This window comes from Spea bombifrons, chromosome 3 (genome assembly GCF_027358695.1).
Source record: "Spea bombifrons isolate aSpeBom1 chromosome 3, aSpeBom1.2.pri, whole genome shotgun sequence".
Lineage (NCBI taxonomy): Eukaryota > Metazoa > Chordata > Amphibia > Anura > Pelobatidae > Spea > Spea bombifrons.
Genome location: NC_071089.1, coordinates 16,802,084 through 16,819,229, shown reverse-complemented (window position 1 = coordinate 16,819,229; position 17,146 = coordinate 16,802,084). Strand labels below are relative to the sequence as shown.

At 36.7% G+C, this 17,146-nt stretch overlaps 1 protein-coding gene across 1 annotated transcript in view; it reads right to left on the bottom strand.

Moving 5' to 3' along the window:
• The window catches only part of PLCB4 (phospholipase C beta 4), a 98,788-nt gene that overhangs the window by 46,395 nt on the left and 35,247 nt on the right, over nucleotides 1-17,146 (bottom strand). Inside the window, exons 3-7 of the mRNA XM_053459510.1 lie at nucleotides 7,751-7,851; nucleotides 7,362-7,442; nucleotides 6,442-6,501; nucleotides 5,845-5,988; nucleotides 337-416 (exon numbers count right to left, since the gene is read on the bottom strand). Of these exons, the coding sequence (XP_053315485.1) occupies nucleotides 337-416; nucleotides 5,845-5,988; nucleotides 6,442-6,501; nucleotides 7,362-7,442; nucleotides 7,751-7,834 (449 nt within the window). The 5' untranslated portion in view covers nucleotides 7,835-7,851. The remainder of the gene's footprint in view (nucleotides 1-336; nucleotides 417-5,844; nucleotides 5,989-6,441; nucleotides 6,502-7,361; nucleotides 7,443-7,750; nucleotides 7,852-17,146) is intronic.

Genomic DNA, 17,146 nt, shown 5'->3' with positions numbered 1-17,146 from the left:
GGAGAAGGAGACGCGGAGCATGGAGAAGGTAGAGGGACATTGACAGTGAGAGAGTTTGTGGGAGAGAGATTGAGTGAGAGAGAGAGTGCGTGAGAAAGTGAGTGAAGGCGTAAAAACCCCAATTTACAAATATACATTGTATATACAAATATACAAAAGTTCCACTTTTGCGCATACACTACAGACACACAGAGTAGCAGCTAAAACGTATGCCGAACCACTTAGTAAAATGTACAGATACTAATTAATAGAGATGTTGTGAACGTCCTTTCATTAAAACTCATAATTTTAACATAAGATAAACATGAAGAAAGCAGACACATAAAAGACACTTACTGTTTTTTGAGACATGTCATTGGACTGACGTTGTTGGCTCTAAAGTTATGCGTGATAGACCTTAGCCCTTCTACCCATTGCTGAAAGACATACAAACATATAAAACAAATAAGGAAGTGCACATCCCTTTGACACACAACCAAAGCAAGACATCGTCATGGGTTCATTTACAGTGGAAATGCTGCCATACACTTTGACAAAATTTATTTCAAAATCAGTAAGAGCTGCAACGGCTGAAGACACGTAGGAGACAAACCAAATGCACCACAGAGACTAGAGTATGTTGGAAGCAGTTCAGACCATCACTGATGGTGGACTTACTGGACTATAATCATCATAGAGTTGTAGTTTTATATAAGCTTGAGTATCGCTCTGGACCAACTTTCTTTGACCCACCAGATTATTCCTAACATGGGTACGGCTAGGACAACGGCTTACCAACTGCTAGGACTAATGTGATTCTGTTTTTAGAAAGAGTTGTTGTTAATTGGTTTGTGTAACCTTTAGTGAATGGAGAGATGGGCGAGAACGACAGGGAAGAAAGATGATCAGATAATGCTCTTTCTGTCATAGTCTGCTTCCAATTTATATAGCCTTATAGCATCGATGTTTCAATGCAAATTTTCCAAACGAATAACATATTAGCTATGACATATAAAATAGCTAAAAGCAGTTTTAAGTAATCAGTAATTAATAAACTAGTAGTAAGGCTTAAAGCTATGATGGCAACAGTTCCCCTTCCAACTCTGGTATTAACCCTTTGTCCTGTGTTTCATGTTATGGTAACCACTGTGCTTTCTCCACAGATTCATGACAATAAGAGTATAAAAAGTTAGTTTGGTGAAAAGTAGTCTTGACACAATAGCAGCCCACTATTCTTGCTGTCTGGTCTGTTCCATCGGTTCCTGAGGGATAAGGTCACTTTTCAAATCTGTATATATTCTTTAGGAGTGTAAAATATAAATCCTAACATATGATGAGACATCTAGAGTGAACATCTCTTGCAAGTTAATATGTATCTTTAAGAGCATAGAAGACGGTAAATAACTGGTGATCATGTTTTATTTATTAGGAGAAATAAATATTTAGGAGTGTTACATGTTTAATTGTGTAACTTTTATCTGTAGTTAGCGGCTAAATGTTGTTTAACTTTAATGCTGAGAACTTCTAGTGTCCCTTCTAGGGCGAGCAATTCAGCACAGGTAAAAAATATCACAAGCAAAACGATTGTCACATAAAACAAGAGACAAAAAGGAGTGCGACCGTTCATCTCAGTTTATATATATGGAACAATATATCCAAGGATTGCTATTCAGTTACTTGTGATATGTATTACCGGCACTGAATCCAGACGAATAAGCTTTCCAAGGGAACAACAGGTAGAAAAAAGCCATAAACCCATTTTTTACTGTTTCTGTGATGGGTTATTGTAGAGGAAACAATGGTCCTGTCTCTTACTGAATAATAGCTTGAAGTAAACTACGTCACGTAAAAGTAGAAAGAGTTTTACAGAACATGTACAAATTACTTTCACCCGACTGGTTCTGCAGCCTTAAGCGGAAGAGCACTTGATGCGTATCTGTAACTACAAAGCAAAACCTGAAAATCCGGTCTCTAACTGCGCTGAGCATTTTCTAAAAAAGAATCTGGTTATTTAGATCTGGAATTGCTGATCACGACATGCAAGCAAATCTGCTCTGAGAACTACATGCACTAGTTTGCTGGCAAACCCACGAGTTCCAAATACACTAATGTACTCAGGGAAGCCATAATACCAGCATTGTGTTATTTCTGGATACTTCTGAGGGTCTCCCGGCTTGGTAGGGAATTCCTGTTCTTTTCCGACAATAGTTGGAAATTTGTATTGCTGGTTAAACTCCTTTTCATATGAAGAATGCATTATTGTTTAATGTGACCTTTAAAAGTTTTCGGAGCCTTAGGTTACTGGAACAAAATCCATATTTGGTAACGCTATTACTCTTGGAAAATGCAACAAAATCTGAAATGCGGACTGCTGTTAAAGGGAGAAAAATATATATGTATGGATCTATATATATATATATATATACATGCATGTGTTATTATATAATAATGTACACCATTTATCCTTTTATTTCTATAACACATTCACCTGCAATTCATACGGCTATCAACTACATCAAATACAATCAACAATGTAATTTCACATATCGAGTCTAGACAATATATAAACACAACAACAAAAATACCAGCATGTTCAAAGAGAGACAATAATACATAAAACATGTTTTCAACATATACATAAACTGAGCTGGTTTACACTTTGGGTAGGAAAACACCCTGAAAGTTGTGTTCTAATAAAATTGTGTTGTGCCACTCTCAGCCACCTTAGTTATACTTAATGGCACCGTTAACAAGCCCTTCATTGTTCGGCTGCTGAAAGACAGCCAGCACGACTCAGGAAGAAAATAAACAATGGTAATTTTACAGCATGTGTAAAAGAAAAGTCTAAATAAGGAACTGTGAGGGTGGTTTGCCAAAGGAAAGCCTCATGCTAGCGAGAACAGGTTTGAAAGATTGCCACAATAGTGGTTTGGTCCAAAATCTAATCTGTTGGTGTGGTCCTCATACAAATCACTCATCACTAGGTCAACATTCATCAGTATTACCGTAAAAAGCATCAAAACGTGCACATTCCCTATCCTACAATAAAGGAACGGGCCAGGGTCTCAGTGATAATATAGGGTGAGCGTGTTCTTCTTGCCTCAAGTCCCTGTTCCCTTCATAACCGTGTCTGACCGTCAGCACATGTGGGAGGTAAGAACATGGTATCTAGTGTCACCAAGAGAAGGATCCTTCTGCGCCTAACCAGGGCACCATCAGTGGGGTACAGATTCTGGACCTTGGGACACGACAGTCCAAATGTGAATTCCAACACATTGTTTTCAAGGTTACTGACGTGTAAGAAGGGGCTGGTAGAACTCTGCTTCACTAATTGGCATCCTGATGGAAGAGGGAGTGGGCTTTTGTTTTGTTTTTTTTGTTTTTAACATGGGCACCTTTGGTTGGATATACCATCATGGATATACATGACAAGCTCTTTAAGGAAAACATTTTTGTTTTACTTGTTGAAGGTGATGTGGCGAATTGAAATTTCCCTCTGTCCAATTTATACACACATTTTATTTCAAGTGTTTCTTTATGTGAAACATAGGATTTTAATTTCATTTACACGTTTGTATATCAAGATAGTCCAGTTTCAAACCTATTTTTATTCATTTCACACTTGGTTGGAATGCAATCAAAATAACTAGAATGGAATGAACTTTCATTATTTAACATTGTGTGCACTGAATTGGAATGACCTGAAGTCAAGCACAAGATAATCTTATTGATTATTAAATGAAGATACATCTTCAAGAAATTTGTGTTACTGAATAAATAACATTGTTCCAGCAATTATGTAATCATAATAATGAAGTGAAATATAATAAAATATTTGGTGTGTCCTAACACTATTTAGTGTGACCAATCGATCCAGCTGGTGGTGTGTCGATGACTGTACAACATAAAGCAGGTACAAAACAATTAAAGGGTCACCTGGGAACCATAGATGGACTTTTACCCCCAGGTCAGAAATATTGCAACCACAAAAACGCTAGCAGGGGTTATCTATAACACTGGAGTGCTAAAAGTACTTTAAATTTTGTATTATTTTATAGTTTGAGCTGCAGTAAATGGTATTGAAATTTAGTCTTACAAGGTGGCTCAATTCTGTACCCCCTCTCTAGATTACTCTATTATGTTCATTATAGTGGAGGTGCTGGGAGTTGTTGTTCCTGGTGTAGCCACCGGGTGTCAGTACAGAGGTAGCGCAAATGAGCTTTGCCAAAGTATAACGCAACTTGAGTAAGGGTCAGCGCAGACGCGAAACGCGTTAAACTGTCTTCAACCAATATCCTTATTGTTCCTGTAAGTATAATTCTAGTTTATGAAATAGCTGAAGCAAAGCAAGCGTGGCGTATTCTACTTTCTTATATAACACACTTTTGGTCTAACAAATGTTAACATCAATATAGTGAGGAACAAATAAACAAGTAAATGAGCATATCTGACAATATGGGTGGCTACATCCATATCCCTCCATTGGTGATACTGAATAATATATCGTCTTTCTATAAACAGGATAGTACCCAAAAAGAACATGTTATTTGTCAACATGAGAAGCTGCTGCTGGTCAGTCATTACAATTTTCCATCTGAAGGTTTAATTCCAGCACAAGCGTGTGGCAACGGCCTAGTGAAGCTCATGGGAAACACTATATATATATATATATATATATATAAGCATATATATATATATATATATATATATATATATATATATATACTTCCACTGCAGTGTCACCAATTCTGTGCTGTCTGGGCCTTTCAATCCATTTATTTTGTTTATATGTCCTCATTTTCTGTAGCTTTCCAGTGCAGGTTTCTATTGTGACCTCCACAGGTTTGTCAGGAGGATTAACATTGTTCGGCAGGAACATCAATCACTCTCGCTGACGTGTCTACAGGTGCCTGCAAGACATGTCTCTGTGTCCACCGAGAGAAGAAAGGTCAACAGAAAGTAACAGCCAAGTCTAGGCAAGGGAGAGCTTGTGACGCAGGATCAGGCCACCTCTTCAGTATTTGGGAGCGTGGTTGGAAATATATTAAACAAATGCCCCATATTTATCATTTTAGGTACGATGCTGCCGTTAACTATTGGCTGTGAGAGCTTTAACCCCCTTGCTTCTACCAGCAAATCCCTACTCTGGCACTGAGAGGGTTATCATTATAAAATACAAGCCAATACTATACAATATATATAAATATATATATATTCTACACAAAAAAGGACAGGGTCTCTCTATGATCTAGGGACCTTATTAAACACAGTTTAACAGGATTCTTGCGTAAGGCTTGATAATACAATAGGCTCGAATTAAATCTTTTATATATATATATATATATATATATATATACAGGTATATATATTATGTGTCCATAAGTCAATGTAACCCATTTATGTTTTAGTGTGTGGGCTGAGATGCGCATCCTGTAAACTTGTGCCCCTCTAGCTGCTTTATTTAATTTTTTTAATAACTCACATCATCCTAAACCAACCAGACTGATGGGAACTGGAGTTAAATAATACCTTAAAGACCGCAGCTTTCCAATTACTTGGAAAGGACAAAGCGTTATACACACAGAGATGATCCCTAGACAGCTACATGGAGATGTACACTAATCTGTGCTGCTGTTCGGCATTATGCTCGTCATTGTGTTACGGTAATTTGCAATAGGTGGCAAGGGACATTGTTTAGGGGGAAAAAAAGCCCGAAGAATTAATTTGCTTTCCCTTGATGTACGAGTCCGCGTACTTTGCCTACCGAATGCTGAGCTGTTGGTAATACAATAATTATTTCGCTGCAGGAGTCACGCTGTAATTAACATGAACAGATCAGGGTAGCGGCGGCTTGAAATACTATACCTTTGCCACGTCCACACTCTCCGCTACCATGTACGTGAAGCTGATGTTCACCAGATCGGTACCGCTACAGACACACACTATCCGGCCTTCTAGCTCCTGCTCTGCCTTCCCGGCTGCCTCCAGCGCTGATAGTATTTTGGAGTCCTGTATGAATGAAAGAAATAAGGTTTAAATTGTAGCGTAACCAATGATTGAGTGACCTGACATTACTAAGATTTCATAAGGAAGCCAATTGATGATTTATAATGCACCAGCTACCCAAAATAATGTCATAAACAGCTGCAGAATCTTGTTTTCAACATTTTTTTAAGATTAAAAAAGCCTTATAATGCTGTAAATGCATAAAATAATATGTACTATAGAAAGTATACACAGAATAAATATAAATAGATAAATTAAAATATATACATTAAGTGACTGCTAATTAATAGAAAATGAGATATATTCTGATATGTCTGTGTCTCTTCCTGCTATCTCTTTTTCTTAAGAATTCATTCAAATTTCTCCTTAGCCTATTGAAAAAAGGAATTGCATTATTTTTCGGGTTTATTGGGCTCACTATAGATATAAAGAAACAACAATGTTACAGAACCTTACCTTTGGTACAGCGCCACAACGTATGCTGTTGATTAGAGAGCATTCTAAAACCTGGCCTTCCTAAATACGAGAAAATAAATGGGAAACTGGATTATAGAAAAGAAAAAGCCGTACATTTATTATAATTGTGTTACTATGGAAAATAATTAATAGTGGCATAATATAATATATAATACAATTTAAATGTTAGTGATATTAAATACAGTGTATGCAGCTGGTAAGCCTACCCCCTACTGATTTGTCTATGGGGTCCTTATCAATTAACGGAGAGAGACGTATGCAAATATGACACCGATTTTACATTATGTTACCACTAATATATACGGTTTATAGTCTATATTAAAATCAAATTTAAAAAAATACTGTACTGGAATTTGTTTTTTTATTCTTAAAGTCTCTAGAATAACCTAGAGTTACCAACATGTCTGGGGTCCAAGACAATACCCAATTCCTTTGCCACTTAAGGAATACATTTAGTCTTTTTTGTTTAAAGACTACACTGGATACTTTGGTATAAGTGGAATTATTCTTCTGTAAGTTTCTTACATTTTGACCTTTATGGTTCACGGTAACGCAGTGATTTGTTACAGATTTCAACCGAGGGATCAGAGATCACTAAGTCCCCAATTAGAGGCATCACTGATTTCTTCACTTGTTTCCATATAGGGGGATCCTTCAGATCCTCGATGACAGAAAAACCCCAGATTGGACAGTGAGCTCAATTTCACGAAAAACCAGTCCAAAATATTTAACCCCTTAATGACAAAGCCCGTACATGTACGGGCTCAAAATGCATTGTTTTCAATGGGTTTAGGAACCGCCCATTGTCCTTAAGGGGTTAATTGAAATCTTAGAATATTCCACTCTGAGTAAGTCATAAGACACTGAGCTGTAAAATGAATTTTAGATTTACAGTTTACCTTTCCTTCACTTTTCCATGTAAGAAAAAAACCAAATTGATCCATTTTGAAGAGGCAGTTCGGTTCAAACACAGATGACTCCTACAAACAAAAAAAAGAAAAGAAAAGGAACGCAAACAAATTATACAGTACCCACAAGGATGTCAATATATCAATACAGAGAACATAAAAGAAACCGATAGTAACGTAATACCAGGTTATTACGTACGTTTAAAGGGATCTTAGAAAGTCAGCTGACAAATGCAATTAGTCTTTCTGAAGTTGCTCTCCACCTAACATTAACCATTATAAATCCATCCTCTCTTTCATTAACAGGATGGCAACTTTCCACCACTTTTGGGAGATGATGTTCCACAAGGAAAATTGTAGGCCTAGTTAGAAAATCTTACCTCTTCATATCGGTCAAACATAGCACCTTCCTGCATGAATGAAGGGACAGCCTTCTGCCAGTTGAACTCATATGGTTTTGCCATGTTTTCTTCTAGAAATGCTGAAATAAATAACAAAAAATAAATGTGTGAGGTCCAACGCTAACTTTAACGTAACAGAATCCTGTCAAGCAACCGGGTAATCTGTGGTCACGAAAGCTTTAGACTTATCGTAACATTATCCTTAATTATAAGGTTTATAGAAGACAGCCAAGTTCTAAGCCCTGCATTAAACCCAACAAACACGTTATTGGGCTCACCGACCATACCAAACCCATAACTATAACTCCTGTACTGGAGAGAAGACACTCATGGGACATAACTATAGCTCACCTAAATCACAGAAAGCCTAGGAATCAACTTTAGTACTCCTTCGGTATTTGCTGTAGATCTTATGTTGTAGTCCATAAGCCGACACAAAAAACAGAGGGTAGTAGTTTTTAGGCCAATGAGAAGTCCAGCAATATGTCCAGTATGAAAGTGTCTCAAAACACATCTATTAGACAAAAAATGTCCCAAAATGTCTATCGCGCATTTATCCAGATGGGCTGCATGGATACAAATGAGCACAAAAGAGACGGGGTCTGTTTGTAACTGCTGCATGAAGTTGTTGTTACTGTAGACACCCTGGTGGCTGTGTGTGGAATTACAAGGAGGACATGCACAAAGTGCTCCTTGCCAGACCCCCCATGCTCACAATTTTGTGTAATGTTCATTGTGTTTGTAACACAATTTATTAGGATGTGAATCTTGTTGGCCATAAAATGAATAAATACTGATTAGCCAGTCCATAATGAGGCATTGTTATTTTTTTTTTAATCCATGTCCTGATGGCATCAAGCAAAATTCCAGGCAATCTGCTTAAAGCTGTTCTATTTTTTTCTTTTCGCTCCATGGGAAAGAAGAGAAGACAATTGTGTCAGCTGCTGTTAAGTTGTACAGGAAATATTTGTAGAAGATGTGAATTTCTAGGCAAATATTTCATTTTAATGAGTGTATTCCTATGTGACACACTCATTTTAAGTGCATTTGAATGATAATGCTACGAAGTAATAATGCTAGTTCTCGGGCTATTAAAGAGCTTAATTGGAAACGTGAGTTGCGCAGATAGGAAATTAGGTCTACTAATGATGAGAAGGATGTACAAAGCGAGTGTAAAGCGCAAAATGGTTTCCCATGAAGAACGATTTGTGCTTCCATCCGGTGAACAGTGTCCGTCTTCTCTCTCAATCAATTCTTATTATCCCATCATTACCCCAAACAAAGACAAGCCAATGATGAGGACAAGCATTCCACATTCTTATGAAATCTGCATTTAAGTCCATTTATAATGTATACATTGCATGCACTGAAAGATATTAGATGGAGCTTGCATTCCCAGGTTAGCCACGGAAGAAAGGTGCTGTAGGTTATTCATCCATCGCTAAAGGCTGTCGGCGGAAGTCATTTAACGGCTGGCAGACATTAGGACAATTTCAGGAAATCTTCTTCTTTAATTACTCACGGGAAAGGAGATCATTGTGTAAGTATCTTAATATGCTTCAAAGCGAATGTCACTGTAACACACTCTAAAGAGTTCATATCCATACCCACACGTAGTCAAGGCACAAGTAGGTAAACACATTTCAATTCCCCGTAGTTCTATTCCATAGAAGCTTTGTGTCTTTGTCTTGCATGTTTTATAATACATGGTAAAATCATCTTCTCTGTGTCCACATGGAAGTTATAATATATACAATATATACTGTGTGTGTGTGTATATATATATATATATATATATATATATATATATATATACTCATACCCATACAATTTTGCTAAGTGTTTTGATTTCTGTATAATTGATTCATAAACCACTGAGTTGATTTAATCAGTTTTATTGCTTGCAGTATTACAGGTCAATCGTATTGATCACTTCTTGGTCTATAAGTGAGTCCTGGGGATATCCCAGGAGCAAAGGACAGTCCAGATGTGAAGCAAGGATTCATGACAATCTTTTACCTTCTACTACTGTATTCTATTGATTAACTATAAAAAATACAACGCACCCATTTTATGGTGCACATTATAGTATATGGCACTTCCTGGATATACCGTATTTCCCCATGTATAAGACGCACCTTTTTTTAGAAAAATCTAAAAACTGGTCTTGCGGATCTAAAAACTGGGTTGCGTCTTATACAGTGGTGGTAGATTTTTTTGTGTCGCAGCGACACAGGAACCCAATGGAATGGAATGAACATCGCATCACATGACTCTGCTCAATTCCTGTTCCTGCTCGAGCAACGCAGAGGGAAACAGCGGGCCCCACGGAAGTCAGTGAGCCGGACCAGACGATCTGCAGTTCAGCTAAGGGTGGGGGAGTAAATGAATGAATATATGTGTGTGTGATCGCATGGATGCGTGTTTAGGGGGCACAGGGAGGCTGAAAGTGATGTGCATGTACTGGCTGTCTGAGCATGATAGGAGTGCGATTGCTAACGATTGCTAGCAGCTAACATCAATCACACTCATATCATGCCCAGGCAGCCAGTACAATAACCTTATGTAATATATATTTTTTTAAATTTCGGGCCCCAAAATTAAGGTGCGTCTTATACTTGGGGAAATACGGTATATTGCACAAATGTGAAATATTAATACTTTAAAATCTGCAGTTACTTAAGTAATATACCAGGCCTAAGGCTTGTAAAATTGTAATTAGAATAATAATAATATGAATAATAATAATAAACAAGTATTACTTTCTTTCCCATTCAAACTACTATTATATATATATATATTTATATAAATATATATATATAGATATATATATAATTTACAGATTGTTTGTATGATAAATCCCCCTCCATCTAAAGTAAAGGTTACATTGGGGCAAATTCTCCGTCTGTTGCATGTGGCCTTGGTAACAGTCTCTATGAGAAGCTGGCTGCTTGCTTTTTAATTATCATTTTAATTCCAGTTTATTGTGTACAGTTCTAGCTCCGGTATTTTCTTTTAGCAATGTTTTGAGTACCAGAATATAAAAAATAGATTTAGCTTTCATTTTGGTAAAGGGTATAGTCTATTTTATAGTTTATGTTTAATGCACAAACAGGTTTCCAGTTTTAATTTTTGCATCCAACTATTTCTCAATGCCAATGCAATAATTAAATTCCCCTTTAAATTAAATTCATCATGCAAAAAAATGCAACGTTTACCATTTATCATTTAAATGGCCCCCCTTGCCTTCCACATTGCATTCTAAACCATGTATGCTGATAAATATATCTATGTAACCAGCAGAATTATGATCTATTTTTGCTAAAAGGGCAATAATTTACCATTTGTAGCTACATTACGGTCAGTTATTTGACATTTCACAATCTAGTGCTGGAGAATGCGTCAAGGCTAGATTTGGATTTGGCATAGATCCGGAAATGTCATAGACAAAGGGGCGCTTGGCTACCAGCTATCACTACCTCAAATTAAAAGGCAAGTGAACGCTGAGCGTTTCTGAAGGTCAGCGTATACTCCACAAAGCTCCACACTTAAGAACTGCTCTGTAATTTCTGAGACGCACAAAGCAGATGCAAAGACTTTGTTCCCCGCATTAAAAAGGGTTCCTAAATATGGCAGTTGTGTTTCTGACTCCGCTGTAAAAGTGTGGCTAAGCCACCAAACTATCATCACTATTTAATAGTCAAGAAGAGACCCGAATGCCCCTGATATTGGCCTTCCCTGTCCTATCCCCAAAATGATTTAAAAATATCTAAAGCCCACATCCAGTAAAATGTTAAGCACATAACTATCCCCAATTTTTTTTAATATACAAGTACCGTTATTTATGTTTGACCTGGAGACTGTGGGTCAAACCCAGAGGGTTTGTAAGTATGAATATATTGTAAAGTCTTGAGCAAAATAAACATTAATATATATAACGCATGTTTAATTTAGAAGTAAAGCTGCAGAATAAATTTATATAAATTACCTGCTTTTCTATATCTGTCTATAATACGAACTCAATCAAAAAAACGGGGACAAGATATTAAAATCTGAATATTTTACAGTAGAGCTACAACAGCAGGAATTATAATTCCATGAGCGACCACACAAGGAAACCAAAGAACAAAACGCAGCTAATGTCATAGGAAGTGGTCCTTTCCATTGTCAACATAATTGACTGTATTATTGGGACGTTTGGGTGTTTTTGGGGATCCCATACTTCAGGGTATTTTATGTAGAACTACCCCTAGTTCAAGAATGGTTACTAATTATACCTTCAAATATTTATGAATCATGCAATTTCACTGCTCTTCACTGGTTAAAGAAAGTCAAGAGCATCCACAAGGGAAAACTCAAAAGACACAAACCATCTTCATCTTAACTGCATAAAGAATTAACAAGTAAAGTGTTTCAGTAATGACGGTGGGATTTGCGCAGCTAGGGAGGATCTATCGAGCGTCGTATCAAATTGTTTTCATTTATGGTCAGGAAAGTCATGCCACGTTAATCAGCTTTTTGGAGATTCTCTCGGACCAGCTTTCGCACATGTTATTTGCTGCGCTAATGAAGCTTCAGTGCGGTTGGCCTCATTTTGTGACCTTATCTAATCTGGAATTCTCTGGCTTAAAAAAAAAAATGCAAAGCAATATTATAGCAGTACAAACGATCCAAGCTTTTACTGCACCCTGAAATGGCAGAGCCCATAAAAGGTAATCTGCCACCTTACCGCGAGCTAAGTTAATTAAACGTGGCGCGGTATGAACCTCACCGAGGCATGTCCCGGGCATTAATCAAAAAGACTGTTTCTTATAAAATCTGCTGTGATAACTAACCAAAGTGGGGGTTATAGAACATTTTTTTTTAATTAACTTGTGTCTGTCTGATGACATTAAACTACCCTATGGTTTACTGTATACCTGCAAGTGAATTCTTTTTTTTGTATGTTAGTCTTTAAAGGCAAAGGAACATAACATTGAACATAAAATACAGTAATGCAGGATAGCACGGATACAAAACATTTGATTTTGTTCCAATAATTGGTATATTGTGTGATATTGAGGAAGCCTTCCCCTGCTCAAACACCACACTGAAGCAGATTCTTTATGGAAATGCTAATGAAGTCTGTTTCTCCGTAGACTTGCATTAGGCTATCATATTGCATCCTATAGGCAGTATAAGAAAGAGTCAGAGTGTTTGACCCTGGGCTAAAATAACAGATCTAGAACGCATACAAATGGCTAATAGGCAGCTGCCTGAAAACATTACATTCTACAAAAACTACACAGCACATTGGTTTAGAAAAAGTCATTTAAATCTGATACTAGTAATAAAACATTTGATGAGACGTCCTTTAAAGATTATCTGCCAATTGCCCAAAATTAGGATAAAAAAACTGCGTATTACACTTAACAGAAAAGCTTTATATACAACTGTTCACACTCAAAGGGTTAAGTAGAAGACAACAATGCAAAAAGCGAATTACTATGGTAAGTTATATGTTTAAATACATAAAGTGTGGGAGTAAATGGAGAAGAAGAAAAAAAAAAGAAAGGAAATTACATACAAACAATGTCAATATAACATGGTTATCAATTACTGGGACATTATCCAATAAAGCTTGTTTAAAATAATGTACGTCTACACACTAAACGTTAAATGCTAAATGCAGCTTAAAACCAAGATCCGACTTCAGGGGGGATGGGAAAACATTAGGATGCCATCTAACATTCTGCAAATGTGTCCTGTACGGAGATGAATCATTGTTTCCCCAGAAGGCGCTGAATATACAGGTCGCGCTGAGCTTGTTGTGGTACATTCTTATTCTTAAATGCCTGACTCAGGGCTGGGAAAGATCTTTTTGTGACACAAGAGTTGACCCCCCTAAGTGGCTGGGGCATGTTCCTCCTTTTCCATGTTTAGCGTACCCAATTATAAATTGTTTTTTCAAGGACAGATAGTATCTTAATACGGCTTTTATTCACATATATCTATATCTATATATATCTATATATATCCTGATTTGGCCTTGAAACAAAATTATCAAATGTATTAACATCAAACATGTGATCCAATCAAAAAGCTATGGGGGCAACCCAGAAAATAATGTAATCAAAAACATGAAAAATGATCAGACTCTCTACAGTTGATCCATGGAAAGTTAACCATAACTAATGAATTATATCACTAAAAACATATAACAACCACAAGAGTTACCACATCCAATATTGTATAACTATACATCTCCCAGTGAACCTAAAATGCGAGGCCAATGTATAGACACGCCGCCTACAGAAAAAGGGAGAATTTATATAATTTGATATATTCTTATTTTGTACTTTGGATTGGGGTAAGAAAGGTGTGTATTTCTAGCTGGAGGGCCCTAAAGTGTTTGGGCACCTATTTATTTATTTTTTTTATATTTTTTTTACATGTTTTTACAGATCCCTTTGAGGTCTCTTGGAACTGGATGGTACCCCTTATGATTTTTTTCATGTTTTTTTTTTCAAGAGGGCGAAACACTGCTTCTCCCTCTTTTCACTTTTATCCCCATTGCTGGTGATCGCAGAGTGATCAGTAAGCAGGGCTCCATAGCCCTGCATTGCCGATCACAATACCTGTCAGAGGTCTCAGGAGGGTCTAGGCACTCTGGGAACCTTTTGTACTGTGAATGAAGCTGTTCTCCATGTTCAGGGATATGTTACTCTACCCAAACATGTAGACAAATATGTAATCTGGAAGTAAAATGTGGTAGTGTTGCTTACTTCACTGCTTATGTTAATTTGTTATTGCCAGGAGCAGCAGTCCATTTTAATTTCTGCACGGGGTTTGCTGGTGTCAAGAGTGTGAGGATCTATCAATACTTAAGGCTTGACTTTTATGCCACCACAGAGACAGGCAACGTTTTGGCCACATTATGGTCCTTGCCGAGTCCCAAGGCTTGAGAAATTATCCAGCCAGGTCAAATTAACGATGTGGTTTAATTAAAGTGATTGGGGATTTCTGCACCTGCAAGTGTCTTCTTCTACTAAAAAAAATATAGAATAATTACATAACTGTGAAACTATGGGTTTTTTGTACGACACAGATGTTCTTTAATGTTTCATCGTACATTATTAAACTACAATCCAAGTCAACATCTTTTCATATAAGCGAAATCCTCAGCTTACATCTGAGACCTAAGTAATCTTTTAAATTGTTAAATAAGTATCGCGGATCTACATTTAATTAAAGTTCACAGCTGCCTTTCCAAAAGCAAAACATTGGCATTAAATGCATTATGAAGAAAGTAAATTAAAGTTTTAGCGCGTAGTAAAAATAGAAAGCTGTTTTATTTCATTTTCGATAGCCATCTGCAGGAATAATATTATATTTGGTGTTTGGAAGCTTACATGCTGACTGTGGTGCAAGTTAAAGTGTTTTTTTAAAATTAATTATTACTTTTAGAGTTCTTTCTGTCGTGACATTCAATTCTTAAATCTACATATACCTTGTGCTTTCCCTTTTCAGTATAATTGTTCTGGACATATTTGGTTAGCAATTGTTTTGTCTCAATAGAGATGAGGTCACCAGGCAACAAAACCATTCATAACTGCTTACTCTGGCATGGATTTCCTCCACTCTATGACTCAGTAAATGAAGTGACAAACAGATGCTGATTTACTGTATATTTATAGAAAAATTATACATTCCTTAATATGCCCAAAATCAGATATGTGGACAAAGGCTGAATCGTGATAATACCTTTGTACAATACTACCTAGAAAAACTCATCAGCATCAAACCCAACATCTACAGACCCATAAGTGTGTTTGCTAGCACAATGTACATCCACAAGGTTTCCAGTCTGAGGAGGATCTCATCCACACATATGTCTTCACTAAAACCTAAGGTTTTGATGCTGAGAGTTGGCAATGTCTTTGCCTTTTAGTGTTGACCACCAGAAAGCAAAAAAAGAAGAAAAGAAGAACTCCACACACACACACTGGTATAAATTCTTTTAACCCATGTATCTTGAACTATAACCTTATAAAGAAATTGGATAAATATTTATTAACCCAAGAGAAGATAGTCCTTAGGTAGAGGTGATGATTTTAGTTGGCCAATGCAGAAAAAAAATCAGAACCCCAGAGGTCTCCCTAGTGACATTTTTTCTGGGTGGTAAGTACTTGAAGCTACCATAACTTGCCAAAGTTTGGTCAATGAATCTTAAAATAATCTCTAGCGTTGGTAGATTTGTTTGGGAGATTCCAGAGACACATCACTTAACATGAATTCTAGGTTCTGGGAATCAAGCGTACATATTAAAATAGTCACTTTATTTACCATTAACCACAAACAGCCCTGGTGGTTTTGGTAACACAATACTTTTGTCTGCCTTGGTCTTAAGGCTTAAGTTAAAGAACCTCCTATACTGTAGTAAAATTGCTTTTGGATCAATAGATGTAGGCTATGTCCCCCCTATTAAATCAAATGTCCTTTAAGTGAAATCTTTGCAAAAAGCCGTAAAATGAGCACAAGCTGTGCTTTTTAGGGAAAAGGAAAAACACAGAGGCCACATGATTAATTAGAAGGCTTGCTATTTTACTTTGCGCTGTGAAAAAAACAACACTTTCTTCATTATGGCATCTTTTGAAAATATATTTATAAAGTCGAAGATGAATAAGTAAAATGAAGAAGGGAGCCCCAGTTTTTTTTTCACTTTTTCACACTCTTTTTACTCTGTCTCCCTAGCTTTAGATGTAGCGTTACGCCTCTCGAAATATACTATATGGGTTACGCTCTAAAAAAAATACATGGGCCTTCTTCATTATAAATGTATCCGATTTCTTTCCAGGTGTGATGTGTGCACTGTGTACAACAGTCAAGCGTTACAGGTATATTCATTTAAGCTTTAAATTATAGCCTAAACTAAACTTTCATCGCAACAGCTCCACGTATTTAAAGGTCAGCATTATGTAGGATATCATCAGTTAGGAAAAAAATGGTTTGCTTATATAATTATTTTAAGTTGTAAACAAAGACAGATCTAATAGGATATTCTACAGGTTGTCATCTTAGAATGAATCATTGTTATTCTCTAAAATATAAATAAGGAGTTATAGCACACCATATGGAGGATTAACCTATACAGTAACAGGATTTGCTATACTTCTCAGTCCTCAAATAATGGGATACATAATTGTGACCTTTAATGCCGGAACATTGCCAGTTTTAGGATTTCTCTAAAGTGGTCGACAAAATGGTGTTTTGTGTATAATCCTGAAAACCTGTTGGGTTTGTGCCACGTGAGACAAGGGATGGACACATACCCGAATGTATTGGTAAAATAAATGAATGAAAGTGTGTAAAATACAAAGGTTCAATAAAACAAAA